Below are 25206 nucleotides of genomic sequence, written 5' to 3' on the forward strand. Positions count from 1 at the left end.
AGACAAGAACAGGAAAATGAGAAATTGGCAGACAGAATTTTCTACAAACATTGCTGTCCTCTTATTGAGGTTGTAGCAATCTTAAGATTTATTAGGGTCCAAGAGCATGCAACCCGAACATACGGGTCTAAAGGGAGGGAAATGCATCTGTCCATGCGAGCTGCATTCACAAGACTGTTACTACGGGATTGAGGATGACCTGGCTGGCGATGGAGGCGATTCGTGGATGGCAGCAGGTTCGGTTTCGCCAGGTACATCCCCACGAACCACCCGTCCCCCGACACGCTCGTTGACTTCCACCCGGGCTCAGGGTGACAGCGGCACGCCTCACGGCCAGTCTATTTTCGTCATTACAGCGGAAATAACTTAAAATACTCCGTCATTTTGGGGCATACAGATAAGACCTCATTAGAGACTATAAAGGGTCTACATTTATTTGTGTACACTCACAATAACAAAAAAAAAAAACATGTGCTTTTGTAAAATAAAGAAAATAAAAAGGAATAAAAAGTGAGCTTTCAGCTGTCTCTTGTGTTCACGAGCATATTTCTGAAACACGTCAAAAAAATGAACTGAAACTCAGCCAAAACTTTTCACACAAACATGAAACATATGTCTAAAGAAAGCTTAAGATTTCTACTTTTAAATAAAACAATTTAAATTTAAAACAAATATTCTCCTGCAATGTAATCTGTAAGAAACAAAGCGATGTACAGTTCTTACCGGTTCTTCTAATTATAGATAATGTGATCACACCCACCAGCAGAGCGCGCCATTCATACGCTAATGTGCTGAGACGAACAATGCAAATGGGAAATGCCCCCAACAATGTTCAGAGGATTGATGTAAACAATTCATTCACTTTACTGTGTGTTTGTAACGATACACATGCGAGAAAACTCCTGGATGTAAGGAAGAGTTAACATTTTCTTCAGAAGAAGAGCGGGTCTCCGATGAACGTTTGTATTTTGAAGAGAGACTTGATCCAGCCGAGGATACAATTTCGGACGAGTAGTTTTCTTTAGTTGACATGCTATTGTTATATAAACATGCCAGCCAGGATTCAGAGTATTGACATTTGAAATATGTCCTAATAAGCAAGTTTTAGTTACATTTAAATGCTGTTTTGGCAAAAGCAGGTATTTAAATTGTATGCTGTATGATATAAATATGATATGTAATATGATATAAAATAATATGAAGGTTTAGATTATATTTTAAATAGTGTTTATGCTGCCTCATTATCATCAACAAAGCTTGTGCTTGCAAATATGTGTTCAGGTTAAATGAGTAAAATACACTTTAAATATGTCCATATTAGAAAATCACCATCTTATAATGATTTCTGAAGGGTCATTTGACACTGAAGCCTACAGTAATGATGCTGAAAATTCAGCTTTCATCACAAATTGCATTTTACAATATATTTAAATAAAAAACTGTTCTTTTAAATTTTTAAAATAGTTCAAAATATCACTGTTTTTATTGTATTTTGGATCAAATAAATTCAGTCTTGGTGTGCAGAAGAGACTTCTTTTAAACGGCAGTGTAGGTCTAATATTAAGTAAAGTCTTTATTTAAAGAAAATGTACAGTCATGTACTTCTTTTAACTTAAAACTTGATTTTGATAATTAAGTCTCCTAACATTCATTCTCTTTCTGACACATTCCTCAGTGATAGGGGAGGGGTCTTTAGTCTCCTCAGGTGTAAATCACCTCAATATTCATAGTTCATGCCTCCTAGCATATGACCTTTCAACAGCAAAATTGTCTTACAAAAGTTAAATTAGTATATTGTTTTGTATGAATGAGTGATCAGGATGGTTTTCGCATCATTTTTTAGCAAAAACTCTAGGCTACAAGATCCAGTTCTCAAAAGGCTTGTGGACAAATGTTAAGTATCTGTTATATGGCCTTATTTCAATGACTTAAAATTGTAGTTTTTTTCAAAAACACAAACCTGTACATGTTGCTCACATATTATTGTAGCCCAGTTTGTGCTGAATACAGTGTTAGACTTTAGCCATTAATATGTTTTTAAGCAACTGAAAAAAGCACAAATATCAAGGCATGTCAAAACTTCTCCAGGGCCCAAAACACCCTCAGACCCCAGAGGTTAAGCGATGGGGGGGACTAAAAATGTGTATTAGTTATTGAGACAGGAACTTTTAACATCCTCATGATGTTAATGTGCTAATTAACCCTGTTACTCTTTGCAATTAATGCTGTGTTGTTTTTTGGTAATTTTTCTACAAACCTTGCTTCCTCTTATTGTGGTTGTAGCAATCTTAAGATTTATTAGGGTCCAAGAGCATGCAACCCTAAGAAATACAGTATATTTTGTTCCAGTGCATGATGAGAAATCAATGATCTTGAATTTTGCACTTTCTGCTCACCGCTCCCATCTCCCTGTGTACCTGCTGCTGTTTGAGACTGATTTAATGAGTGTGATTCACAGAATGTGGAAAGCAGTGCCATAACTGTATTTGTATGGTGCACTTTTTTAAAACAAAAAGAGGGATATTCTCATCCTTTTGCAATTTCAATCATTTATCATTGGCTTTTTTTTTATTCTCAATTTTGTTTTCGAGTAAGCCACCAAGAATTGTGTGTAGCCTTGACTTGAAAATAGCAATGTCAATGTAGAAATGTTTCCTATGTTTTTTTTAAGTAAACCTCACTCCAAATTGTTTACAGTGTAATTTCTTTGAGCACGAAAGAACGTATTTTTCTGTAATTATATTCAGTTAAGAAAGCAGTCTTTATTATGGATCCTTTATTTAAAGAATTTAAGTAATTACCTTTTGGCAGATGGTGAAGCATTTACTCAAATCATCATTCTGCAGTTTTATTTTTGTCAGGAACGGAGTAAGGAGAATGACTCAATCGCAGAGAAAGTTTAGCAGTCTTTATTGAATGAACACAGCAAGCAGGTGGAAAGTGGCAAAAGTTTGTTAAACCGGCACAGGCTGGAGAAGGGAATGTCCAGGAAGCATATTGGAGCACCCAGGCTGATAATGGCAGTGATCTGAATGCAGAAGGTGAGTAATATATTCCACAGCATAAATTACAGAGTCCAGTGAACAGGTAATCCACAGGGTGAGGTAAATCCAACTGGAAAAAGCATACTAAACAGAGCAAAACAAGAAAACAGACAGATTGTGAGACTGTCTGTTTGCATATGAGGGGTACTGGAACAATCTGGCGACGAGATTGTTCCGGTGCTGCCACGTGAGAGGTGTGAATCAGTGTTCCCATAGAAACGCTAATTACACTTGCCACGCGGAGGGAAACACGAGGGGAAAAAAACACAGACACGCAGGAATAACCAGATATCTATGGCATAACTCCCCCCCACACACACACATCAGGTACTGATAACCCCTAACCCTCAGCCTAACATCAAGAAGGCACCTGACGGAATAGGCAGGAGAACCATCTATCAGTCTAGAAGGTGGAGGAACGGGTATTGCCACCCTCGACGGCGGAGTGCGCCACGGGTACACGGAGATCCCCCAGGTGGATAGAGCTGTTGCGCTCCACTTATGTCCCGGAAGCACTACCACCTGGCGGGGCCGCCCTGTACTCCCTTCCCGGTCCTGTAGAGCAAGATCCTCGCTCACCGCGAAGGCCTACAGCGCTACCGGATGCGCCGCTTCCGCCCTGCATGCCATGGCTCTCCTGCAGGTCCACCAAGCCAAGGCACTTCGCAACATGCACGGGGTGGCCCTGATCCCGACACACTGCAGGAACTGCGCTCAGCGACCGACCTCGCCCTGAGAGCGATGAAGGTCACAGCGCAGGCTCTCGGGCAGGCGATGGCCACCCTGGTGGTCCAGGAACGTCAGCAGTGGCTGGACTTGGTTGAGATGCGTGAAGCCGACAAGACTCGCTTCCTCAACGCCCCTGTCTCCCAGTTCGGCTTCTTCGTCGACACCGTTGAGGACTTTGCCCAGCAGTTCTCCCTGGTGAAGAAGCAGACGGAGGCCATTTCGCACATCATGCCGCGCCTCAAGCTTGCCGCCACGGCCCAGGCCCCTCCTGCTCGCCGAGGGCGTCCTCCCGCGGCCAGAAGACCTTCTGCTCCGTCCCAACCTGGGCCCAGCTCTCAGCCCCGGCGTCGAGCAAACCGCAGGAAGCGTACGCCCCCTGCCTCATGGACCCCGTCGAGGACCCGGAAGGCTCCCAGGCGTCCCTGAGACAGCGGACCCAGAGGGACGAGAAGTTAGCTCTGGAGATGGTAAGACCGCTCCGTCCCCGGTGGAGGGCGGGAGGAGAATCTTTTGTTTTTCATTTGCGCACCCCTGGCGGGGCTGCGGTACCCAAATTCTCAATAAAAGAGCTATTTCCTTTACCTCTGGGTCACATGGCCCGCAAATGCCATTCTCACGGCACCTTGCTTTCAGGCCTCAACAGTCTCGGCGCCCAGGACGCGGTGCTTCCGCCCTCAGCCCCACGACTGTTCCCGGCCGCGGTTCAGCAGTCAGAGGCGCCAGCATCAGACCTCCTCCTCAGTCACGAACCCGCCCCTGCCGGGTGCGTGGAACAAGGTAAGTGCTTTGAGTTTATTCTCAGCACCAGAGCCTCGGGGCGCCACAGCGCCTCCCGGCGCCGCGTTACCTGTTCCGCACCGCTGCGAAGCCCGCCGGGTACGTCCAAAATACTTGTCCCCTTGGTGCCCCTAGCACGGAGCTTAGAGGCATGGCTTTCACTGCCCAGCTCGTCACGGTGGCTGCACCGGACCATCCGACTCGGTTACGCAATTCAGTTTGCCAGGTCTCCGCCCCCTTCGTGGGCGTTCGTTCCTCCGCAGTGCACGCGAACATGCCCACTCCCTACGCTAGGAAACCGCCTCCCTTCTAATCAAGGACGCGATAGAGCCTGTCCCTCCGACCGAAAGCGAAGAAGGGTTTCTACAGCCCTTGCCGTTGTACCCAAGAAAGCGGCGGCATACGACCGATCTTGGACCTGCGAGTTTTCAATCGGACCTTGTCCAAACTCCCTTTCAAAATGCTTACCCAGAAACAAATTCTGTCTGGCGTCCGGCATCTAGATTGGTTCGCAGCGGTAGACCTGAAGGGCGCGTACTTCCACGTCTCAATTACGCCCTCGACATCGACCCTTTCTACGGTTCGCGTTCGACGGCCAGGCGTATCAGTACAAGGTCCTCCCCTTCGGCCTGTCTCTGTCCCTCGCGTCTTTACGAAGGTCGCAGAAGCGGCTCTTGCCCGCTCACGAGGAGCGGGCATACGCATACTCAATTACCTCGACGATTGGCTCATTCTGGCCTCCTGCGCAGGAATTACTACGCGCACACAGAGATCAGGTGCTCGAGCACCTCGGCCGTTTAGGGTTTCAGGTCAACTGGGAAAGAGCAAGCTCACCCGGTCCAGAGCATCTCTTTTCTCGGTCTGGAGTTAGACTCAGTCTCAATGACAGCACGTCTCTCCAACGGCGTGCTCAGTCAGTGCTGGAATGCCTCGCTTCTTTCGAACCAGGCACCGTGGTCCCTTTGAAACATTTCCAACGGCTCCTGGGGCATATGGCATCCTCCGCGGCGGCGCCACTGGGGTTGATGCATATGAGACCACTTCAGCATTGGCTCCAGACTCGAGTCCGAGGCGAGCATGGCGCCACGGCACGCGCGCGGCGTGGAAGTTACCACTGCCTGCCTCCAAACCTTCAAACCCTGGACAGACCTCTGCTTTCTACGGGCAGGAGTACCCTTGCAGCAGGTGTCCCGTCGCGTTCTGGTTACAACCGACACCTCCAAGTTGGGTTGGGGCGCCGTGTGCAACGGTCGCGCAGCCGCAGGCCGGTGGAACCGAGGCCCGCTGCGCTGGCACATCAACTGCCTAGAGCTGCTGGCTGTTTTTCTTGCCCTGAAGAAATTTCTTCCGTCGATTCGTGGCAAGCATGTCCTAGTCAGGACAGACAGCTCCACAGTGGTGGCCTACATAAACCGTCAAGGCGGAGTACGCTCCCTCCACGTCACAGCTCGCCCGTCGTCTCCTTCTTTGGAGTCAGCAGTGACTGGAGTCACTGCGCGCCACTCACATCCCCGGCAACCTCAATGTGATAGCGGACGCGCTGTCAAGACAAACCTTGCCCGGCGGAGAGTGGAGGCTCCACCCCCAATCGGTCCAGCTGATTTGGGACAGGTTCGGCAAGGCCCAGGTAGACCTGTTTGCCTCCCAGGAAACCTCCCAGTGTCCGCTCTGTTATGCCCTCACAGAGGCTCCCCTTGGGACAGATGCTCTGGTGCACAGCTGGCCCGCGGGGCTGCGCAAGTACGCTTTTCCCCCAGTGAGCCTTCTTGCACAGGTGCTATGCAAGGTCAGGGAGGACAAGGAGCAAGTCACTCTGGTGGCCCCCTACTGGCCCAACCGGACGTGGTTTTCGGATCTCACGCTCCTCATGACAGCCCCTCCCTGGCTGAATTCCCTGAGGAAGGACCTTCTTTCTCAGGGACGGGGCACGCTCTGGCATCCGCATCCAGACCTCTGGAATCTCCACGTCTGGTCCCTGGACGGGACCCGGAGGATCTAGCCGGCCTACCTTCGGCCGTCGTAGACACTATTAACCAAGCCAGAGCCCCTTCGACCAGGCATCTTTACGCCCTGAGGTGGCGTCTGTTCGCGGACTGGTGTTCTTCCCGAGCTGAAGACCCGCAGAAGTGCGCAGTTAGGTCAGTGCTCGTGTTTCTTCAGGAGAGGCTGGAGAGGAGGCTGTCCCCCTACACCCTCAAGGTGTATGTTGCGCTATCGCTGACCCACCACTGACACGGTAGACGGCAAGTCTCTTGGTAAGCACGACTTAATCGTCAGGTTCCTAAAAGGTGCCCGGAGGATGACTCCCTCCCGGCCTAACCTGTTTCCCTCCTGGGATCTCTCGGTCATCCTTATGGGACTCCTGAGACCCCCCCTTCGAGCCGCTTGACTCAGTTGGACTCAGGGCCCTCTCTCTCAAGACCGCCCTGCTGATCGGCTTCGCTTCCATCAAGAGGGTCGGGGACCTGCATGCGTTCTCTGTTAGCGACGCTTGCCTGGAGTTCGGTCCGGCAGACACTTTCGTGATCCTAAGACCGCGACCGGGCTACGTGCCCAAGGTTCCTACCACACCCTTCAGGGATCAGGTGGTGAACCTGCAAGCGCTGCCACGGGAGGAGGCAGACCCAGCCCTTTCACTGCTGTGTCCAGTACGTGCCTTACATATTTACCTGGACCGCACACAGAGCACCAGACACTCTGAGCAGCTCTTCGTCTGCTTTGGGGGACAGCAGAAAGGAAATGCTGTCTCCAAGCAGAGACTCGCCCACTGGGTTGTCGACGCCATTTCCCTGGCTTATCACACCCAGGCCGTGCCCCCCCTTTGCGGGTCCGAGCCCACTACACCAGGAGTGTTGCGTCCTCGTGGGCACTGGCTAGGGGCACTGCCCTTGCAGACATTTGTAGAGCAGCGGGCTGGGCAACACCTAACACTTTTGTGAGATTCTACAATCTCCGAGTTGAGTCAGTATCGTCTCGTGTTCTCTCAGGTACCGAGCCCGTAGAACTCGGTGGCACGTCCACGATCTGACCGGGTGAATCGCTTGCACCCATCGCCCTTCCCCTAACCAGGGAAACAGTGCGCCTTCTTTCCCAGGAGATCCCAGGTTTGGGACACTGGTTGACTCCTCCCTAGCCCTCGTGGGTCGCAGTTCTCTTGGAGGAACTTCGCCGACCCAAACCACTGCGGGTACCACTAGCTACCCTGTACTGGTATAGGTGCCCCACAGGTAAGGCCTCCTGTTCGGACTCCCCCTGTGTGTAAAACCACGGTTCTGTCCCCTCACGAGAGTTGACTCCGTGTTTTCCTTAGGCAGGTACAGCTGCCTCGGGTGCCGTGCTGTATGCTTCCCCCCTCTGCGAGGCTGGATCTACCACCGCACTACTGTTCCGCATAAGACCTAAGTATAGGCCATGCGATGTATTTGCCACTCAAAATTTGCTTCCCCTCCCGGGTAGGTGTGGCCTCCGCAGGGTCTTCTCCGCCCTACTAAGGGCTAAGACCCCCTTTCTTCAATGCGTGTAAGGGCCCCGGCCGTAGTTGCTCTATGCGAGAAACATAGAGAGAAAAGAGGCCCAGCCAGGCTGGCCCATTCCCATGTTGGCGGCCGTCACCTTGTTCCCCCCTCCAGGGTAACGATAAGGAATCCTGATGGCTTAAATGGGGCATTGGGGAAGGGTACGTGCAGCCTGATACAGTTGGTCGTTCTGCACGTAGGAATACCTGCTCACTCCTGTATCAGCAGATCACGTACACGGCTCAGCGCATGGCTCTTTTTAAGTGGACCCCTAGTGTCGCTTCTCTGACACAACGTGGAGAGAGCGACAGAAGGGGAACGTCTAGGTTACGTATGTAACCTCCGTTCCCCGATGGAGGGAACGAGACGTTGTGTCTCCCCTGCCACGTCGCTGAGCCGAGCCCCTGTTGTGGCCGGACCATTTCCGGCTCAGAAAAATCCTGAATGAACTCCCGTATTTGCGGCGCTTAAATACCCGTATGTCTGGGGGCGGGACATGCAAATACTGGTTGCCAACTCTCATTGGCCTTTTTTCATAGATCAGAGGTGGATATCGGTGCTCAAGAGAGACCCCTAGTGTCGCTTCTCTGACTCATGAGCGACAGGCATTAGGCTCACCTGATTAGGGTGGAGGATGATTCTGACGGTGCTCAGAATGTTTGAAGATGGTGGAAACTACTGGGGGTGGAGCTGCTGCAGCCTCTGTGTTTGTGGTAGCGGGAACGGTGTTGGGGGAGAGCCAAAGTTGTTGTACCAGCATAGTTAATTCAGCCATCTATGTCTCTAATGGCTTGGTTGGATGCTGCAAGTTCCTCTTGTTGATGACAGTGCAGTGCTCCTTGTTGAGCAATGGCATTCCAGAATCTGGCTCCCTCTGCTGAGTCCATAATTGGCTTTGAGGTAAGCATGAGGACTCAATCGCAGAGAAAGTTTAACAGTCTTTATTGAATGAACACAGCAGGCTGTTGGAAAGTGGCAAAAGTTTGTAAAACCGGCACTTGTTGAAGATGGGAATGTCCGGGAAGTATATTGGAGTACCTGGGCTGATAATGGTAGTGATCTGAATGCAGAAGATGAGTAATATATTCCACAGCATATATGACAGAATCCAGTAAACGGGTAAACCACAGGGTGATGTATATCCAACTGGAAGAAACTAAACAGAGCAAAACATGAAAACAGACAGCAGACAGACAGATGGCGAGACTGTATGACAGGGGTACTGGAAAAATGTGGTGTCGAGACAGAGAAACAAAGGGGAATAAATAGCCAAAGCTTACGAGGAAAAGGTGAGGGTGCTGCCACGTGAGCGGTGTGAATCAGCATTCCCAAAGTAATGCTAATTACAGCGGTCACGAAGGGAAACACACAAGGGGAAAAAACAGGAATAACCAGATAACTATGACAAAGTTCTTCTCTTAAATTTTCAAAATGTCTCATCTTGCCACTCTTGCAAACTATGTAATCAACTGCCAGCTTTCCCCTGTGCTCTGCTATGTGTGTGGCTTGAGTGGATGATGGTCATATGTGAATGGAGAGAGTGCTTCAGAAGACTAATGCAGGACATCTGAGGTCTGCTTTCGCTAATAGATTTGCTGGATTTGCCTACAGAGTGTGAAAGTGTGCTTTTTTAGAAGGCTCTTCCTGCTTGCACCTGCTGTGTGTGTGTGTGTGTGTGTTGAAAAATCCCCGATGTCAAATATTCTTTTGTTACAGCTAAGAAAAATTCAATTTGATGTCCTGTGATTTCAAACATCTTTTTATTTTGAGCCTACTGTGTTGTGTGTTCAGGCCTTGCAGGTGTGATGGATATATAAAGGTGTAATGACTCTTTTAAAAAAAAAAATTATGTAATTTTAGAATATTCCTTTTACGACGTTAGTAAGTATTTTCTTTGCACAAAAACAGTCATAATGTACTAATATATGATAATTTTCCATCCCTCGGTTCAGGCCTAAGCTTCTCCCTTAGACTTCAGTACAAACACCCACTGTCATGATTGTGCACCCCTTCGATTACAGCCATATATATATTTTTGAAACTCAATTGGAAGAAAATGAACTAACTCCATAACAATAAAACAACTAAATTTCAGGATTTACACATAACGCACACCCAACACATTTCATCTGAATGTAAACCGTTTCCTGTTAAAATATAAATATCAAACAGTCATGACATATGAAACATTCATTAATGGATTTGTTTACTTAAGGTTTTGCATTCGGGTCCAATTGTATTCTTAACTGCCCCATCCTTACAGTTCCTTTGCAAATCTTGAATGATATTTTGACTGGTACATAAGTAATCCACACTTATTTGAGCCAAAAAGACATATGCTGAAATTAGTCTGAAATATGATGCACACACATAATCCACACATAAGAATTATAAGAATCTCCTTTTAAGAATTATAACTTAAAATTGCATATTTTAAAAATGCCGCCAGATGCATGATATGGTTGAAGCAGTTAGTCTATTGCATGTTTGTGTAAAAAAAAAAACATTTAAAAATAGTCCATATGGGCACAAAAAGGTGAATTATGTAAGTCAGTTTTGTTGTGTTGGAAAATTAGGCCCATCTGTCTTGTTCTCTGTCTATCTTGTTCTCTCCTCTTCACCTTTCTGACTGAGTGCCAGTGGATGGGTCAAGGGTGTGATGATGTAAATGTAGGTGTTGATTTCTTGCTGTAGAGGCAGTCATGTATTCATCTGTGTGACATCATAAAGTAGGGAAAGTCCATTCGAGCCATTTTTGCAGTTTGGTTTAAATAAATGCTCTTTTTGTATTGAGGAAGACATTTTTGTGTTCTGAAACTTAGTGTGTTTTTGTAGTACAATGAACTCTTACCATGTCATAAGATCAAGGAAATTGTTATTTTTTATGACATGACCTCTTTAAAATGCTCTTCTCAAGTTTTTCTACATAACAGTTTTAGGGTTCATGAAATCGTTTAGTCAACATTAAATGGAATTAGCAACCCATTTGACTTTTGTAATCTTATGTATTTCCGAGTGAAACAGAATAGTCAGCAAAGGAAAGAATGTACGGCGGTACTTGATTTTATACATCGATTACTGGTTGGATCGTGAAACGTGGGTGTTCAATACCAGAATGGAGCCAGACCTGAATGCAAGTTTGTTGTCTTTGTAGAGGACTACTGTCCTCCTAAAATGCATCCGACATTCACTTTTGAGGAGCCTTTTGACTGAGATGTAGAGGCTGAAATTTGACCCTGTAGAGCATTTTGACATATTGTAGTCGTAACACTTTTTATTTTTTTTAAATCTGTCATTTTTTGACGAACCTACATTAATGTACTGTTAACTGTCATTAAATTACTCTCTTAAACATTTTAAACAAGCTGCATTACCTACAACAGTAGCTTAAAATATTGCCTAAATAGTATTAGCCTATAGAGCACAAGTTTTTCAGCCATCTTGGTTCCAGAAGTATTTTTCCCATAAATTTTTCCCATAGTAATTTCATAAAATCCTCAATAAAAGAGCTCTAAGCCATGAACCAAACCAACCTGCTCTAAGGTGAATCACAATGATACAATCTTTAATTTGAAGGAATAAATTATTTGAGAAAAAAAAAAAAAGACAAAGGTACAAGACTGTACTTAATGTCTTTAGGGAATGGACTACAATTCCATGAAGCAATGTGAATGACATAATCAAAATTATGGAATGATATTCTGGACATTATTCAAAAGGAATTGCAAATTGTATTTGCAATTGCGTTTTCAATTTGTGGACGCATAAAATGTGACATAATCCAAACGCAATTGCAAATCGCGCATTACCGTTTGCATTTTCGTTTAAGCGAACGCACAATGACTGCCAAATTTCAAATGGAAAAGCAAAGTCCGTTTGCAACTGTGTCTCCCATATCTTACGAGTTTTGGCCCTGTCATATTTAAATAGCAATTTCAATTACCACGTCTGCTTTTCACTTTCTCAGCGTCGCGTATGTAGCCAGCCAAAACTCAAATGGAATACTTATTCCCTTAGTATTTCAATTTCCGATGCCTTACACGGAAACCTGTCAATCAGGGTCAAGGGTGGGATTATGCTATGGGGCGTGTTTGTCTTGGGAAGTGACGTCACTCACTTGTGTGTGAAAAACAATGGGCAAATGTAAACTGTAAAGCAGTTCAATGGAAAGGAGGAGGCGAGAACCAGCTTGACAATATAAATAATAGTTTAATTAAGAAATTAACTAAATGCCTTGTCATCCCCGCCTTGCTTGACCTGGGAGGAGGCAGGAGGGTAAAAACAACATTAAAACAAAATAGGCGAGGGATAAAGGCCAACACGGATCGACCTAGAGAGATGCACCGTCACGTGGTCCCCAATCACTCCTCCACCCTCTCAGGCAGACGGCAGCCGCTCCTCCCCGGGCGGACCGGAGCCAGGCCAATCCCCAGTGGATAGAATGCCTTCTCGGCAACCCGTGGGGACTCTCCTCCTCCCCTGGCAGCGGCCCTACTGCTCCTGGTGGTCCGGGAGTCGCTTCCCTCCTCCCCTCGCGGACGCCGGTCCTCTCGACCCCTCTGCGTTTCTGGGGGACGGCAGGGCACTCCTCTGACCCTGGCAGCGGCTCCTTCGCTCCAGGAGGTCTGGGAGTCCAGTCCCCACTCGCCTCGCAGATGGCGGCCTTTCCCCTCGTCCGGGCGGTCGGGCTATTCAGTCCCCCGGCAGATGGCAGCGGCACTCCCCTGGGTGGATGGCAGTGTCGAGGACTCCACGACTGGTATTCCTCCTTCTTTCCCAGGATTCGGCACCAATGTAAAGTAGTTCAATGGAAAGGAGGAGGCGAGAACTGGCTTGACAATATAAATAATAGTTTAATGAAGAAATAAATGAAAAACACACTAACAAAACACACCGAGCAGCTGCCTGTAGTTCTCTCTCTCTCTCAAACCACATTTATCCCTTGCGCGCCCTCATCAGGCTGATTGGGGACCGGGCGAGCATTGTTCCAGCCTGGCCCCGCCCACCTCCGCTCTACATGAACGTATTGAATTAATGTAGTTGATCACCAGTATAGAATCAATATATTTTAAGTATACTGCAAAATATGCAGATGCACCTTATTATGTACTTACACTTATATATAAGCTGTTTGGGTGTGCAACTGTTTATTCTCATTCGGACTGTGTCGGGAAGTGGACGGTTGCTGCAGAGCTCTTTTGCCGCGTTTTGTTCATTCTGTTTCTTTGTTTCGTGGATCGTTTCCCTTTTAGATCAAAGGTGGTGTAGTTCTTTACCAGAAATTCTGCTATTAAACACAACATTTTAAAAATTAAGACAAAATAATGCAGACTGATGGCTTCAAAAGAAGCATATCCCATTGATGCTAGGTCTGTCTAGAAGTTATCGTTAATAATCTATTCCTCTATGGAGGAAAAGAATGGGATTTTTACTTTCGGTACGAGACCGTTGTGCTCTATATAGCCCATTGTGTCAGCGAAGGAAATTTGTTTCAGAGGCAGAGAGAGTAATTCAATTTTGAGGAAATATTATAAATACTTTTTTTTTCTTCTTTGGAATAAAATGTACTAATGAACCATGAAAAATAAGAACAGGAATATGTATTAAGAAAGTTTTATTCTCTCGCTCTAGCCTCCAAATGTGAAATTGGGGTGTCAAAATAGCAGAGTGTGTGGCTCAGCAGGCTTTCATTAGTACACATCAAGTCCAGTTTATCCCTCTCTAATCTCTTAACAGTCTGTGAGGATGTTCCAGTACTGGCAGAGTTTGTGCCCCTTTCTGATCTTGAGGTCACACAACAAAGCACACTGATGGGGTTTAAGCCAGTAAGCTACTTATTAAGCTCTGAATAATTATCTGATATCATCACTCCGGTCACATATGACACTACCTGAAGTCACCCAGTTGGTTAAAAGCAGAGTATACTAGCAGAGACTATTTAGCAGACAGGTGACTTATATTAAAATGAATTGGATAAATTGGATCCCTCCCAACGGTCAATGGATTTACTGTAGAATGGAAGTCCCACCTTACAGGTAAAAGAGCCAGTCACCTTTTAGATACAAACATCGTCTGTCAACCAACTCAAGAATGCGCATGTGCATTAGCTTTACAAGATGGCAAAACTGAGTTTTTTTTGTGTGTAATTTGAGCTAAAGAAGCTTAATTTATTATTCCAGTGTTGTCAGATTTTACTGCTGATTTGAAATATGTTCTTTGATCGTAATCTTGACCAACCATTTTGGAGATTTCTGTGTTCACCTATTCAAATAGACATGAGCTGAACTTTCATGACTGGAAATAGCTTCCTGAAAGCATTTTAAAGTCTTTGATATTAGATAATATGGGGTGGCTCTGTTTCAAAATCCTATGTAGTCTTCCAAATCAGTTACTTATGAGGTTCCATTTCAGTTCGTTAGTGCCACATGAATACAATTAAGATACAATTTTAAATAATTCATTTAAATTAATCCATAATGCCATCGGTTTGCAAAGTATGTGGTTATGGAGAGTGTTTGTGAAAGTTTTTGGTGGAGGAAAATGCTGTTCTAGTGTGGATGATATGTATAAACTTAGCAAAATCAATGTGTCTTTAAACAAAAACATATTGGTGTAGTAGACAGCAAGGCAGCTCACTAGGATTTGGAACAGAAAAACAGTGTGACTGTAAATTACTTGATCAGAAGTGCAACTGTTAAAAAAAAAAAACACTAGGAATATATCTTATTTTCACATTCCATTGGAAACAGAACGATCAAAAATGGAGATAAAAGAGAGATTTACCTTCATAATATCTTTAGTGGAAACAGTGAAATCGTGCATAAACTGCAGAGGATTGCCTGTTTTCTGTTTTCAGTCTAGCAGTCCATAGGGATTGTCTAAATGTGTCACCTTTACATCTGCCTGGATAAATAAATCTGGGTTACAAATCAACACAATCTCACAGAGCATGCTCACACCAGAGAGCAGCAGAAGGATTTTCCAGTGAGGACAAACACAGACACAGAGCAGTCTCTCAGATAGAACCATTGCATTATCGATCTAATTCAGGTCATTTCCAGTGGCAGCTGCACTTTGATGGATTACCCTTTCTGAAAGCTGGGTAATTCACCAGCCTGATCAATTCAGAACACAGTGCAGGGACTTACTGTTTCTGTCCTAGTTATCCTTCCAAGATTAATTGTTAATGATATGTTTTTTCCAGTTTTACATTGCATGTTGGAGTTTGAATACAGATCAAGTCAGATCTGTGGAAACACGGTTCATGGACGCTTGTTATTTGAATATAAACTAAAAAGCTAAATAAGTCCATGGACATGACACCAGCAAGAGTCGTGGTATTCTCATGATGGTGGGTGAAGTGAAGGATGGGTGCATGCATGCTTACCTAAACAGTTTTTTCTCTCTCTCTTTCTCTCTCTCTCTCATGTAGTGCTGGGAAAAACTAAATCATTTAAGTGAGTCAGTTCTTTCTTCAGTTCATGTTAATGGTGTAAATTGGACGTTTCATCACGATATGATCTTGAATCGATTCTCTTGGCCTGTGACCCGATATTTGCAGATACTTCAAAGTCTGCCGCAATACGATTCAATTCAGGTCGATATTCCGATATTATGTGCCTATTTTACACAATCAATTATCATATTCATATTCAACCAAAATATCATTTGATTATTTGAATCAGCTCTCTGTATACACATTGAGACATCCACAACAAAATAAGGTTCTTAAGATGTTGAAAAAATTATAGAGATACAGTTGAAGTCAGAAGTTTACATGCCCTTAGTTTGAAGTCATTAAAACTAATTTATTAACCACTCCACATATTTAATATAAGCAAACTATAGTTTTGGAAAGTCGTTTAGGACATTTACTTTGTGCATGACACAAGTAATTTTTTCAGCAATTGTTTCCAGACAGATTGTTTCACATTTAAGTGACTAAATCACAATTCCATTGGGTCAGAAGTATACATACACTAAGTTAACTGTGCCTTTAAACAGCTTGGAAAATGATGTCAAGCCATTAGGCAAGTAGCCAATTAGCTTCTGATAGAAGGTATCTATACTGAATTAGAGGTGTACCTGTGGATGTATTTTAAGGCCTACCTTCAACTTCTGTGACTCTTTGCTTGAAACCATGGGAAAACCTCAGAAAAATAATTGTGGACCTCCACAAGTCTGTTTCATACTGTGGAGCAATTTCCAAACACCTGAAGGTACCACATTCATCTGTATAAACAATACTATGCAAGTATAAACACCATGGGACCACGCAGCCACCATACAGCTCATACAGCTACAATGTAGTTTGGTGCAAAAAATGCAAATCAATCCCAGAACAACAGCAAAGGACCTTGTGAAGATGCTGGAGTAAACAGGTATACAAGTATCTATATCCACAGTAAAACGAGTCCTATATCAACATAACCTGAAAGGCTGCTTCACAAGAAAGGAAACCACTGCTGGCCTTTTCTACAAATCGCGGTGGCATTTTGTGGCTTTATCATTCGGCCCGTTTTGCAGCCGACCCACTGGCCCGCTCTGTTCTCCCGATGGGAAAATGCCCGGTATGCCAGGTTACCAGTACAGCGCTGAAAATGGTTGAACTTCTCTATGATACTTTAAAATAGCAAATTCTTATGTAAAATTGAAATGGGTCGCATGCACAACGATATTGATATTGATTAATCGCGCATGTGAGCCGCTCTGTATTTTGTGTATTTTCGGGAAGCCCAGTTGAGGTGTGTGCACGGCGCTCCCGGATAGCAGAGCACAATTTGGCTTCAAAGACCCTGCGCACATCCTTGTCCCACATGAAAAGCATATTTAGTGCTCATAAAGTCAAATGAATGTAATAAGGTTGCTTCATCACCTGATGGAAATGAGTACGGACGTGGCTGACATAAGAGTATTAAAATATAGGTACATATTAAAAAAATGTCAATAGCGATATTTACGCATTGTACTGATAACATTGGATTGTTGGTCAGTGGATAGATGCATAGATCCAAATCAATGGATCATTACACCCCTAATCGATATGGCCAAAAATAGGATCAATATCTCCCAGCGCTTTTGGGAACCTTCAGTTTTAAAGTAGCTTCCCCAACCATGTGTTTCATGGGATGTGAACCTAATCCCACAAAGCGTTACAAATGACATAATCAAATCATAAAAGTGTACTATTTATAACTGTTTACTTATAATATTTAATTAATTATGTAAACAAACAATATACTTTCTCTGTGGAGCTCTTTTAAAGCAATTTACATTTCCATGATTAAAGCAACTTCACTGATTGGTGAATCTCTCTTCAAGATTATGGGTAGTGTTTTAGTTAAAATCACACTGTCTTGTGGCTTCTACAAACGCATACAACATCACTTAATCCCTGAGCTCATGGTAGGTCTGGTAGGTTTATGTTTTATCTCTAAAAATCAATTTCTTGATATTGAGAAAGTCAATGGTATTTTTATTGTAATGTTAGTATATAGTAGTGTTACATATAGGTATTTATTGCTGTTTACTTTTGACTTTTATTTAGCTGAAATACTGTAGGTCTGTGCTTTCCGAAATTCTAAACACTGCCCCCAGTGGCCAAAGCGGTCAGTGTTGTTGGGCGTATTGGGTGTGTGAGCTCCATTTTCCGGGTGAAATGTCCACGGAGGTGTGCCAAAAGCAAGTTTTTAAGCAAGTTGTTTTCAGCTGTATTGGATGTAATACAATAAAAAGGAATGCACAATTTATAAACTGCACACCCCAACCTAAACCTATCCATCAGTGGAGTAAAAATGTAATGTTAGGGAGAACATTTCCTGGATCTAAACCTGGGTTTCCCATACTGCTGACGCATTGCTCTTCCGGTTGCGCCACAAGTTAAGGTAAACACGCTTGAGCCGATGCAAAATGTCTCATGAGAGATGGCACTTGTCAGTGAGTTGTCATAATGTTGTCTATCCTAGGGTACTAAAACTCTCGGAAATAACATGTTGACTTCCTGTGTGATAATGTTGGATTGGAGAGGAGGCAAATCCATTTGCACACTTGTTACTCCATACCTGTTTCTGAGTGGGCTTTACAACTCAGTAAACCATTTTTTACATTTGTTCAAGATAAGACAGACTACTAAACTGTATTTAACTACATTATTTATCTTCAATAATTTATCAGTTTCGCTATGAAAGTTCAGAAAGATGAAAAGGAAGAAATTAATGATGCTCTTTGAGGCAATACCGCCAGGCATAGCCATGTTTTTTTGTGTTTGGTGTCCCGACACTAATCACGATATGTCAAATTTTTTCAATGTTAAAACTTTTTCCTCATCTCCCAGGTTATTATCCAGATTCATGTATAAGTAAATCATTTGTACGATGATTTTACTTAAAGAGTAACACAGTGGCTTTGTGTTGCTAAAAAATATTCCCCTTTAAGCCATGAATCAAACCAGATCCTTAATGAATCACAACAAATTTAGATTTGCATATAATTATCAGAAAATTTGAAGAAAATCCAAGGTACGAGACTGTACTTAAAATAACACAGTACATACACAGAATGGGACATCACGTTGACAGATGTGGCCTGTTTAAATTTTTCCTTTCTGTTCTACTGTGCAAGGGTTTCTGGTGCAGTTCATGCATAAAATGGACATTTTGCACTGATCATTTTGAATTGACAGAACCCTCATGCATTAGTCATCACTTCCCAGGCTTCAAGACCATGATTGTTATTGTTATTACAGCAGATTTCATGAAAAACTCAGTGTCATGACTTATGAAGTTGACCACTAACTGCTATTTCAAACCAAACACTGATTCAATTAAAGGGAAACCTTGTGATTGATCACTCTTGATCTTTCCTAATCAGTTTTACAGTATGCAAATGTAATCATCCTTAAAAAAATGCATTTAATTTAAGGAAATGGCAAGGTGTTTAGTCTTGTTTTCAGAGAAATCTAGAAAGATTTGAATCTGAAGGTTTATGCTTAAAACCAGAAAAAACGATTTGACAGTGGGGTAAGAAATATAAACTTAATTTAAAAGGAAAGCAATTTAATTTTTCTTACTCATAAGCAAATATTTATCTTGGTTTACAGCACAGGTGTAAAACTCCGGCCAACCACCTTATTTCATGTGGCCCGTAAACTAATTTCTGAAATGTCGGATTGTAGGTATTCTGAACATCTCACTGAACAATCAGTTATCAATTTTTTTGTGGGGAAAAAAAAAGCAGCACGATATATTCCAAGAGATAAATGTAACCCTTTTAAGCTCTGAAGGGGTTTTTCCAAAGTGTCCTGTTTCAGTGGCAAAATTAAATGCTTACAAAATGTTATCCAAAAGTTGCTCGTCCACAATGAATTCTGAAAACGCTTAAATTCCCCTGCGAAAAGCATGGCCCTGCGTCATTTCCATGTAGGGTTTCCAAATTCAGTTGTCCTTGTGTTCTGCTGCCTGACAGCAGTTCCAATTAAATGTCCCGTTGCCTTTGGAGGAATACAATGTGAAGGTTCTACAGAGTAAATCTTTAACAATGCTGTCAAAGTGGATAGCAGGCACAACAACATCAATGCCGCCATCTTGATTGTTTTGAATTTAATGGATCTCATCACTGAGTCATATGACAACAAATACATCATCATCACTGAATATACCTTAATAAATTAGGTTACACAATGTTAAACAAAGCTAAGGGTTAAATCAGGATAAAATAGCCCCTTAAGTTTACATTTGCAGTGTAACGCTTGGTGTCCTAGGAGTCGAGGAGACGCAGAGGTAGGAACTTTAAATCCTTTAATTACAAATGCAGGCGTGGAACAAACGCAACAATACAATTCAAACGTAACAATCCAAGGACTGACAACAACTAAGCACAACTTAATGGTATATACACTTGGGACTATACGAGGGAATGACACACAGGTGGGGATAATGATGGAGTGATTAGGGCAGTGACTTCTGGGAAATGTAGTGAGGGAGAGAACTTCAAAATGAGAGTCCTTGAACGTGGAACAGACAGACTATGACATGCAGGTTACAACTTTTTACAGTGTAGTTCAAAATCCAAATTTTTACTTGTTCATTTTACACCATGACATTTCTTTGTTTTGAATTTTCTAAATACTAAAACATTCTGGTTATTTCCATGTTTAAATTGGAAAAGATAATCCCAGATTTGCACTATGGTCTCAGACTATTGGACTCCACTGTAGGTGCAGCTCAGATCCAGAGAAATCAAAGGAGATATTGTATGGTATAACAGCTCACTGCAGTGTAATGCACCCAACATTCTGTCATACTACAGCTTTAAGCATCAAGCCATTTTCACTAGCAGACAGCGCACAGCAGTAAATCTTTGAGTCTCTGATTTGCATTTTCTTCCTGCATCGGCAGTGCCAAACTGGTGGATTTGATTTTGATGGCAGTGACCCCTGTAGCAGTTCAAGAGGCAAAGTGTTACCCCTGCATCAAGGCCATGCTGTTGGCATGTTGACAAAATGTGGAGAAATATAATTGCTGTCATGGTAGCAAACAGATGGTGGTTGAAGTGGAACAGTCTTTTTTATAAGTGGACTTTGTGATTTCTCAGCATGATATCAGCTCTTTGTTCTCCCTCAATGAATGTGTTTAATTATGGAGAATATGAGAATGGTTTGTAATTGGTGATACAGCTGCTACATCTCATTTCATCTAATTGAATTTTTTGTGGTTCATTTAGTAAACAACATGGTTTCATGTATTTTTAAATGTTTGCATTGATTACGCCAAGTACTGTAAGACGTCTTCCTGATCAACATCCTTGTTTGTCAGCAAATGCCTATTAAAAAATCTGATTAAAGGGTTAAGTTATATAAGCATCTCTCTTTCTCTCTCCATCAGGTTTGGATTAGTGGTCCCCCTCTCCCATCATGTTGGTGCTGGTGGACAAGCTTCAGAGAGTGTGAGCTTCACTGAACTGCGGGGATGAACATGCCATTGCACCAAATATCTGTCATCCCTCGTGATGTCACTTCCTCCCGGGTGTCCAGCAGTGGAAAGCCAAAGGAGAAGGACAAACAGGTTGGTCTGCCACCTAATAACACTCAAAACAATGACAAACGACACTATTATTTGCGACCTGTGCTACACCTCCATCCTCATTGTGAGTGAAATGCTGTATCCTGTTTTCAAAGTTCTGAACATTTTATTTTCCCACTCATAACTCACATGCACACACATTTTTTTCCATTGACTTCTGTTGTTTTTATACTGAACTAATGTTACTTTCTAATTCAAACCCTACTCTTAAACCTAACCTTTGCACAAACTTTTGTGCATTTTTAAATGTTCATTAAGACATTATTTAGTGTTTATAAAGCTGTTTTTTAATGTGGCCTTTGGTTGGATCTCAGGTTTCTCTATCTATGTATATTTGGTCCCCATAATGTAGGGAAAACCTGACCTCCCCCCACACACATTGCTCTGCCTGGGCTCTAAACACCTGTTTGTTTCTGTGTTGATGGCATAGAACCAACATAAGAGCTCTGAAATCGAAATTACTGTTTATATTACACTTAATGCTTTCTTGGAATACCCCACATTTTTAAAACTACTGATACAGACTACAATAAAGGAAGTAAGTGAAGTAGAGGAAGTCACACATACACAAGAAAGGGTACATTTGGGGAGCTAGTTTCCAGTAAGTTATGTGGAGAGGAATGACACAAATTTTATGTGTGAGTAGAACTTGTGATTGTGATTGGTATCACTGCACCTGTGGTTGTCTGTTAAAGAGGCAATTCAATTTTTTTAATAATTTTTCCCTTTGGTCCACTTATAATGTTAGTCAAGGATTTTTTTGTGCCAAAACAGTGCTAATTTAGTATTTCTGTGTCCCTTTCCCACCATTTTTGGGTTTGTACTGCTGTGCTGCAGACTGAAATTTTCAGGGACCTTGCTAAACTTCAAACTTAAGCTGCTCTTTTCTAATGTTGGCATCCTGCTCCCCTAACATTGGCATTCTTCGGAATGATATTCTTCTGGTGTCAATAATACATGATAAAATTTGGGTAGTTGAAATCCAAGAATTTCAGAACTAAGAAGCATCTATAAATTCAATAAGTTATCTTTTTGTTGAGGACGTTTTTAGTTCTGAAATTAAGCAGGGACATATCAACCAAACATATCTATGTGTGTCCCCTCCAAATTTTACAAAAATGTCAGATTGTCCTATGCTCTTGCTAGGAAGAGGTTTTTTGTAGTTGTGGCAGACTCTGCCTTCAGTACCAAGGAGGAAGCGGGAACCGGAGTGAACAATCAACATAACTCAAATTTAACAGTACAACAAAACATAGATGCACAGACATGTGCGTCTCTCGCTCTCTCTTCAACTGGTGTCTCCAGCTTGTTCTTATCCTCCTCCTGGCTGATTATTACGATTCAGCACCGGGCATGCGTCCTTATGGCCCGGCCACACCCTCCTTCTCGTCACAGTAGTACATCAAACTTATTTAAAAAGATCAAGGAATATGTATTTGTCATGATATATCCGATTAAAAGAGAAATACTGAAAACTTTATGCTGAAGTGTGTAAATTTTCTGTTAAAATCTTCTATCCCAACTTAATATGCTGAGACAACAATAAGTTAGCAATTCATAAGTTAGTTTTCTCGAAAAATGTAAACATTATTTCTGTTGCGCTATGAAAAATGCTCTGTTTGTTTGGAAGGACCTGTGTAGACCCGCCACAACAACGTTACTCAACCAATGGCGTGAGTTTGAAGCGGGACTATTTTTGTAAATCCGTTTGGTGGTGCTAGTGCTGCAGAAATTAAATTACTTCACTCAGTAACTTTTTTTCTTTGTGTCATCTTGGACTTACACTGACACTTATTGGCTTCGATGTAACAGAATTTAAAATCAATAGCTTTCAGATTCAGATGTCACTGTATAAATGTATTATTCACAGTCAGCCATGATTACTTTAATCAATGAGTGAAAGTGTCAAATAACAGGATGGTGGGGGCCTGGGTAGTTCAGCGAGTATTGACACTGACTACCACCCCTGGAGTCGTGAGTTTGAATCCAGTGCGTGCTGAGTGACTCCAGCCAGGTCTCCTAAGCAACCAAATTGGCCAGGTTACTAGGGAGGGTAGAGTCACATGGGGTAACCTCCTCGTGGTCACTATAATGTGTGGTTCTTGCTCTCTGTGGGGCACGTGGTGAGTTGTGCATGAATGCCGCCGTGCATAGCATGGGCCTCCACACCTGCTACGTCTCAAGCCACATGATGAGATGCACAGATTGACTGTCTCAGATGCAGAGGTAACTGAGATTCGTCCTCCACCACCCGGATTGAGGCGAGTCACTACACCACCACGAGGACTTGGAGCGCATTTGGAATTGGGCATTCCAAATTGGGGAGAAAAGATAACCGGATGGTTACTGAGATTAAGCGAGTAGTATTCGGCTGGTCATGTGATTCTAACATGGCAGCTTCCATCTGCGAACCCTCTCCATGTAGAATAAAACAGCTTTTGTAAGGTTACTGACATGACTGAGTCTTCATTTTAATGTGAGTGCTCATGATTTTCTGCATATATTGCATAATTACAATTCATGTCTTTAGGAGTTCAACTTTTTTTAATGAGGAAAAAATTACTGAGTGCACCTTTAATCATCCGGATATTACAAAGCTTGATACTGTTGAAGTCAGAAGTTTACATACACCTTAGTTTTTCACAATTCCTGACATTTAATCATAGAAAACATTCCCTGTCTTAGGTCCGTTAGGATCACTACTTTATTTTAAGAATGTGAAATGTCAGAATAATATTAGAGAGAATTATTTATTTCAGCTTTTATTTCTTTCATCACATTCCCAATGGGTCAAAAGTTTACATACACTTATTTAGTATTTGGTAGCATTGGCTTTATATTTTTTAACTTCGTTCAAATGTTTTGGTTAGCCATCCACAAGCTTTGTGATGGCCATTCCAACACATTTACTTTGTTGTCCTTGAGGCATTTTGCCACAACTTTGCAACCAAACTTTTACTTCATGGCTGATGTCTTGAGATTTTGCTTCAATATATACACATTATTTCTGTGCACCAGTCCCTCCTGCGGCAAAGCACCCCCACAACAAGATGCTGCCACCCCCATGCTTCACGGTTGGGATGGTATTCTTCGGCTTGCAAGGCTCACCCTTTTTCCTCCAAACATAACGATGGTAATTTTGGCCAAACTGTTAAAAAGTGTTTTGACTTTAGCTGCATGACTGATATGTGGCACTGTGTAACATTTTCTCTCTCTTAAAGGTTGAATGCTTATTTGCTGAATGTCTGAATCTTAAAGTTTATTTAAATTGTCATTGAGATAATATTTACTATCATCTGTTTTCAGCTTGTATGACTGTGCCAACAGCTTTTAGTTGTGCTCTTTCATCCTATTCTAGTGCAGTACTCTGTTTGAGGAGTGTGAATGGACAGTGACACTAATGAGTGTTCTTTCATTGGTAGGCTTGAGGCTGGAGGCCCATCAGCTGTTTGTTTGTCACAGCTAAGCAGGAGACAGGCTGTTTTTTCTTTACCTAAATGGCCTCCAGTGACTAAAGTAACAGGAAGGCAGTTAATTCCTAAATGCTAGCATGTCTTCGCTCTCAGACCACTTTTTAAGAAGGATGCTTCAGCAGAGCTTCTGTACATCTACATTTCTAGTGTTTCTTTATGGCAGCTGATTTTTAGTCTGAGCAAGAGGCATTTGGCATGTACACTCATTTAGCACTTTATTATGAACACCTGTACGCCTACTTATTTATGCAATTATCTAATCAGCCCGCAGCAGTGCAATGCATAAAATCTTTCAGATAGAGTTTAGGAGCTTCAGTTAATGTTCACATTAGAGATCTTCACGGGTCCAAAGATTTGTGCCTGAACCCAAAGAGACACGGAAATGTACTACCCGGACCTGAACAGGACCAGTCTATTTTTTGACAGCTTGGACCCGTACCCATGCAGAACCGAGAAATGCCGGACCGATCTACTAAATGAAAGCTGGGACCTGGACCAGGCCGGGAGGCACAGACCCGATCGACACTGATTTCACATCTGATTGCTATTAACAAGTTCAATTACAAGTGGTGAAAAAAAACTTTGTGTC

At 43.0% G+C, this 25206-nt stretch overlaps 1 protein-coding gene across 1 annotated transcript in view; it reads left to right on the forward strand.

Moving 5' to 3' along the window:
- Positions 1 to 25206, forward strand: part of LOC127660780 (E3 ubiquitin-protein ligase MARCHF8-like) — a 129353-nt gene that overhangs the window by 8958 nt on the left and 95189 nt on the right. Inside the window, exon 2 of the mRNA XM_052151197.1 lies at positions 20947 to 21126. Within this exon, the coding sequence (XP_052007157.1) occupies positions 21031 to 21126 (96 nt within the window). The 5' untranslated portion in view covers positions 20947 to 21030. The remainder of the gene's footprint in view (positions 1 to 20946; positions 21127 to 25206) is intronic.

The sequence above is a fragment of the Xyrauchen texanus genome, chromosome 20, assembly GCF_025860055.1.
Source record: "Xyrauchen texanus isolate HMW12.3.18 chromosome 20, RBS_HiC_50CHRs, whole genome shotgun sequence".
Classification (NCBI taxonomy): Eukaryota; Metazoa; Chordata; class Actinopteri; order Cypriniformes; family Catostomidae; genus Xyrauchen; species Xyrauchen texanus.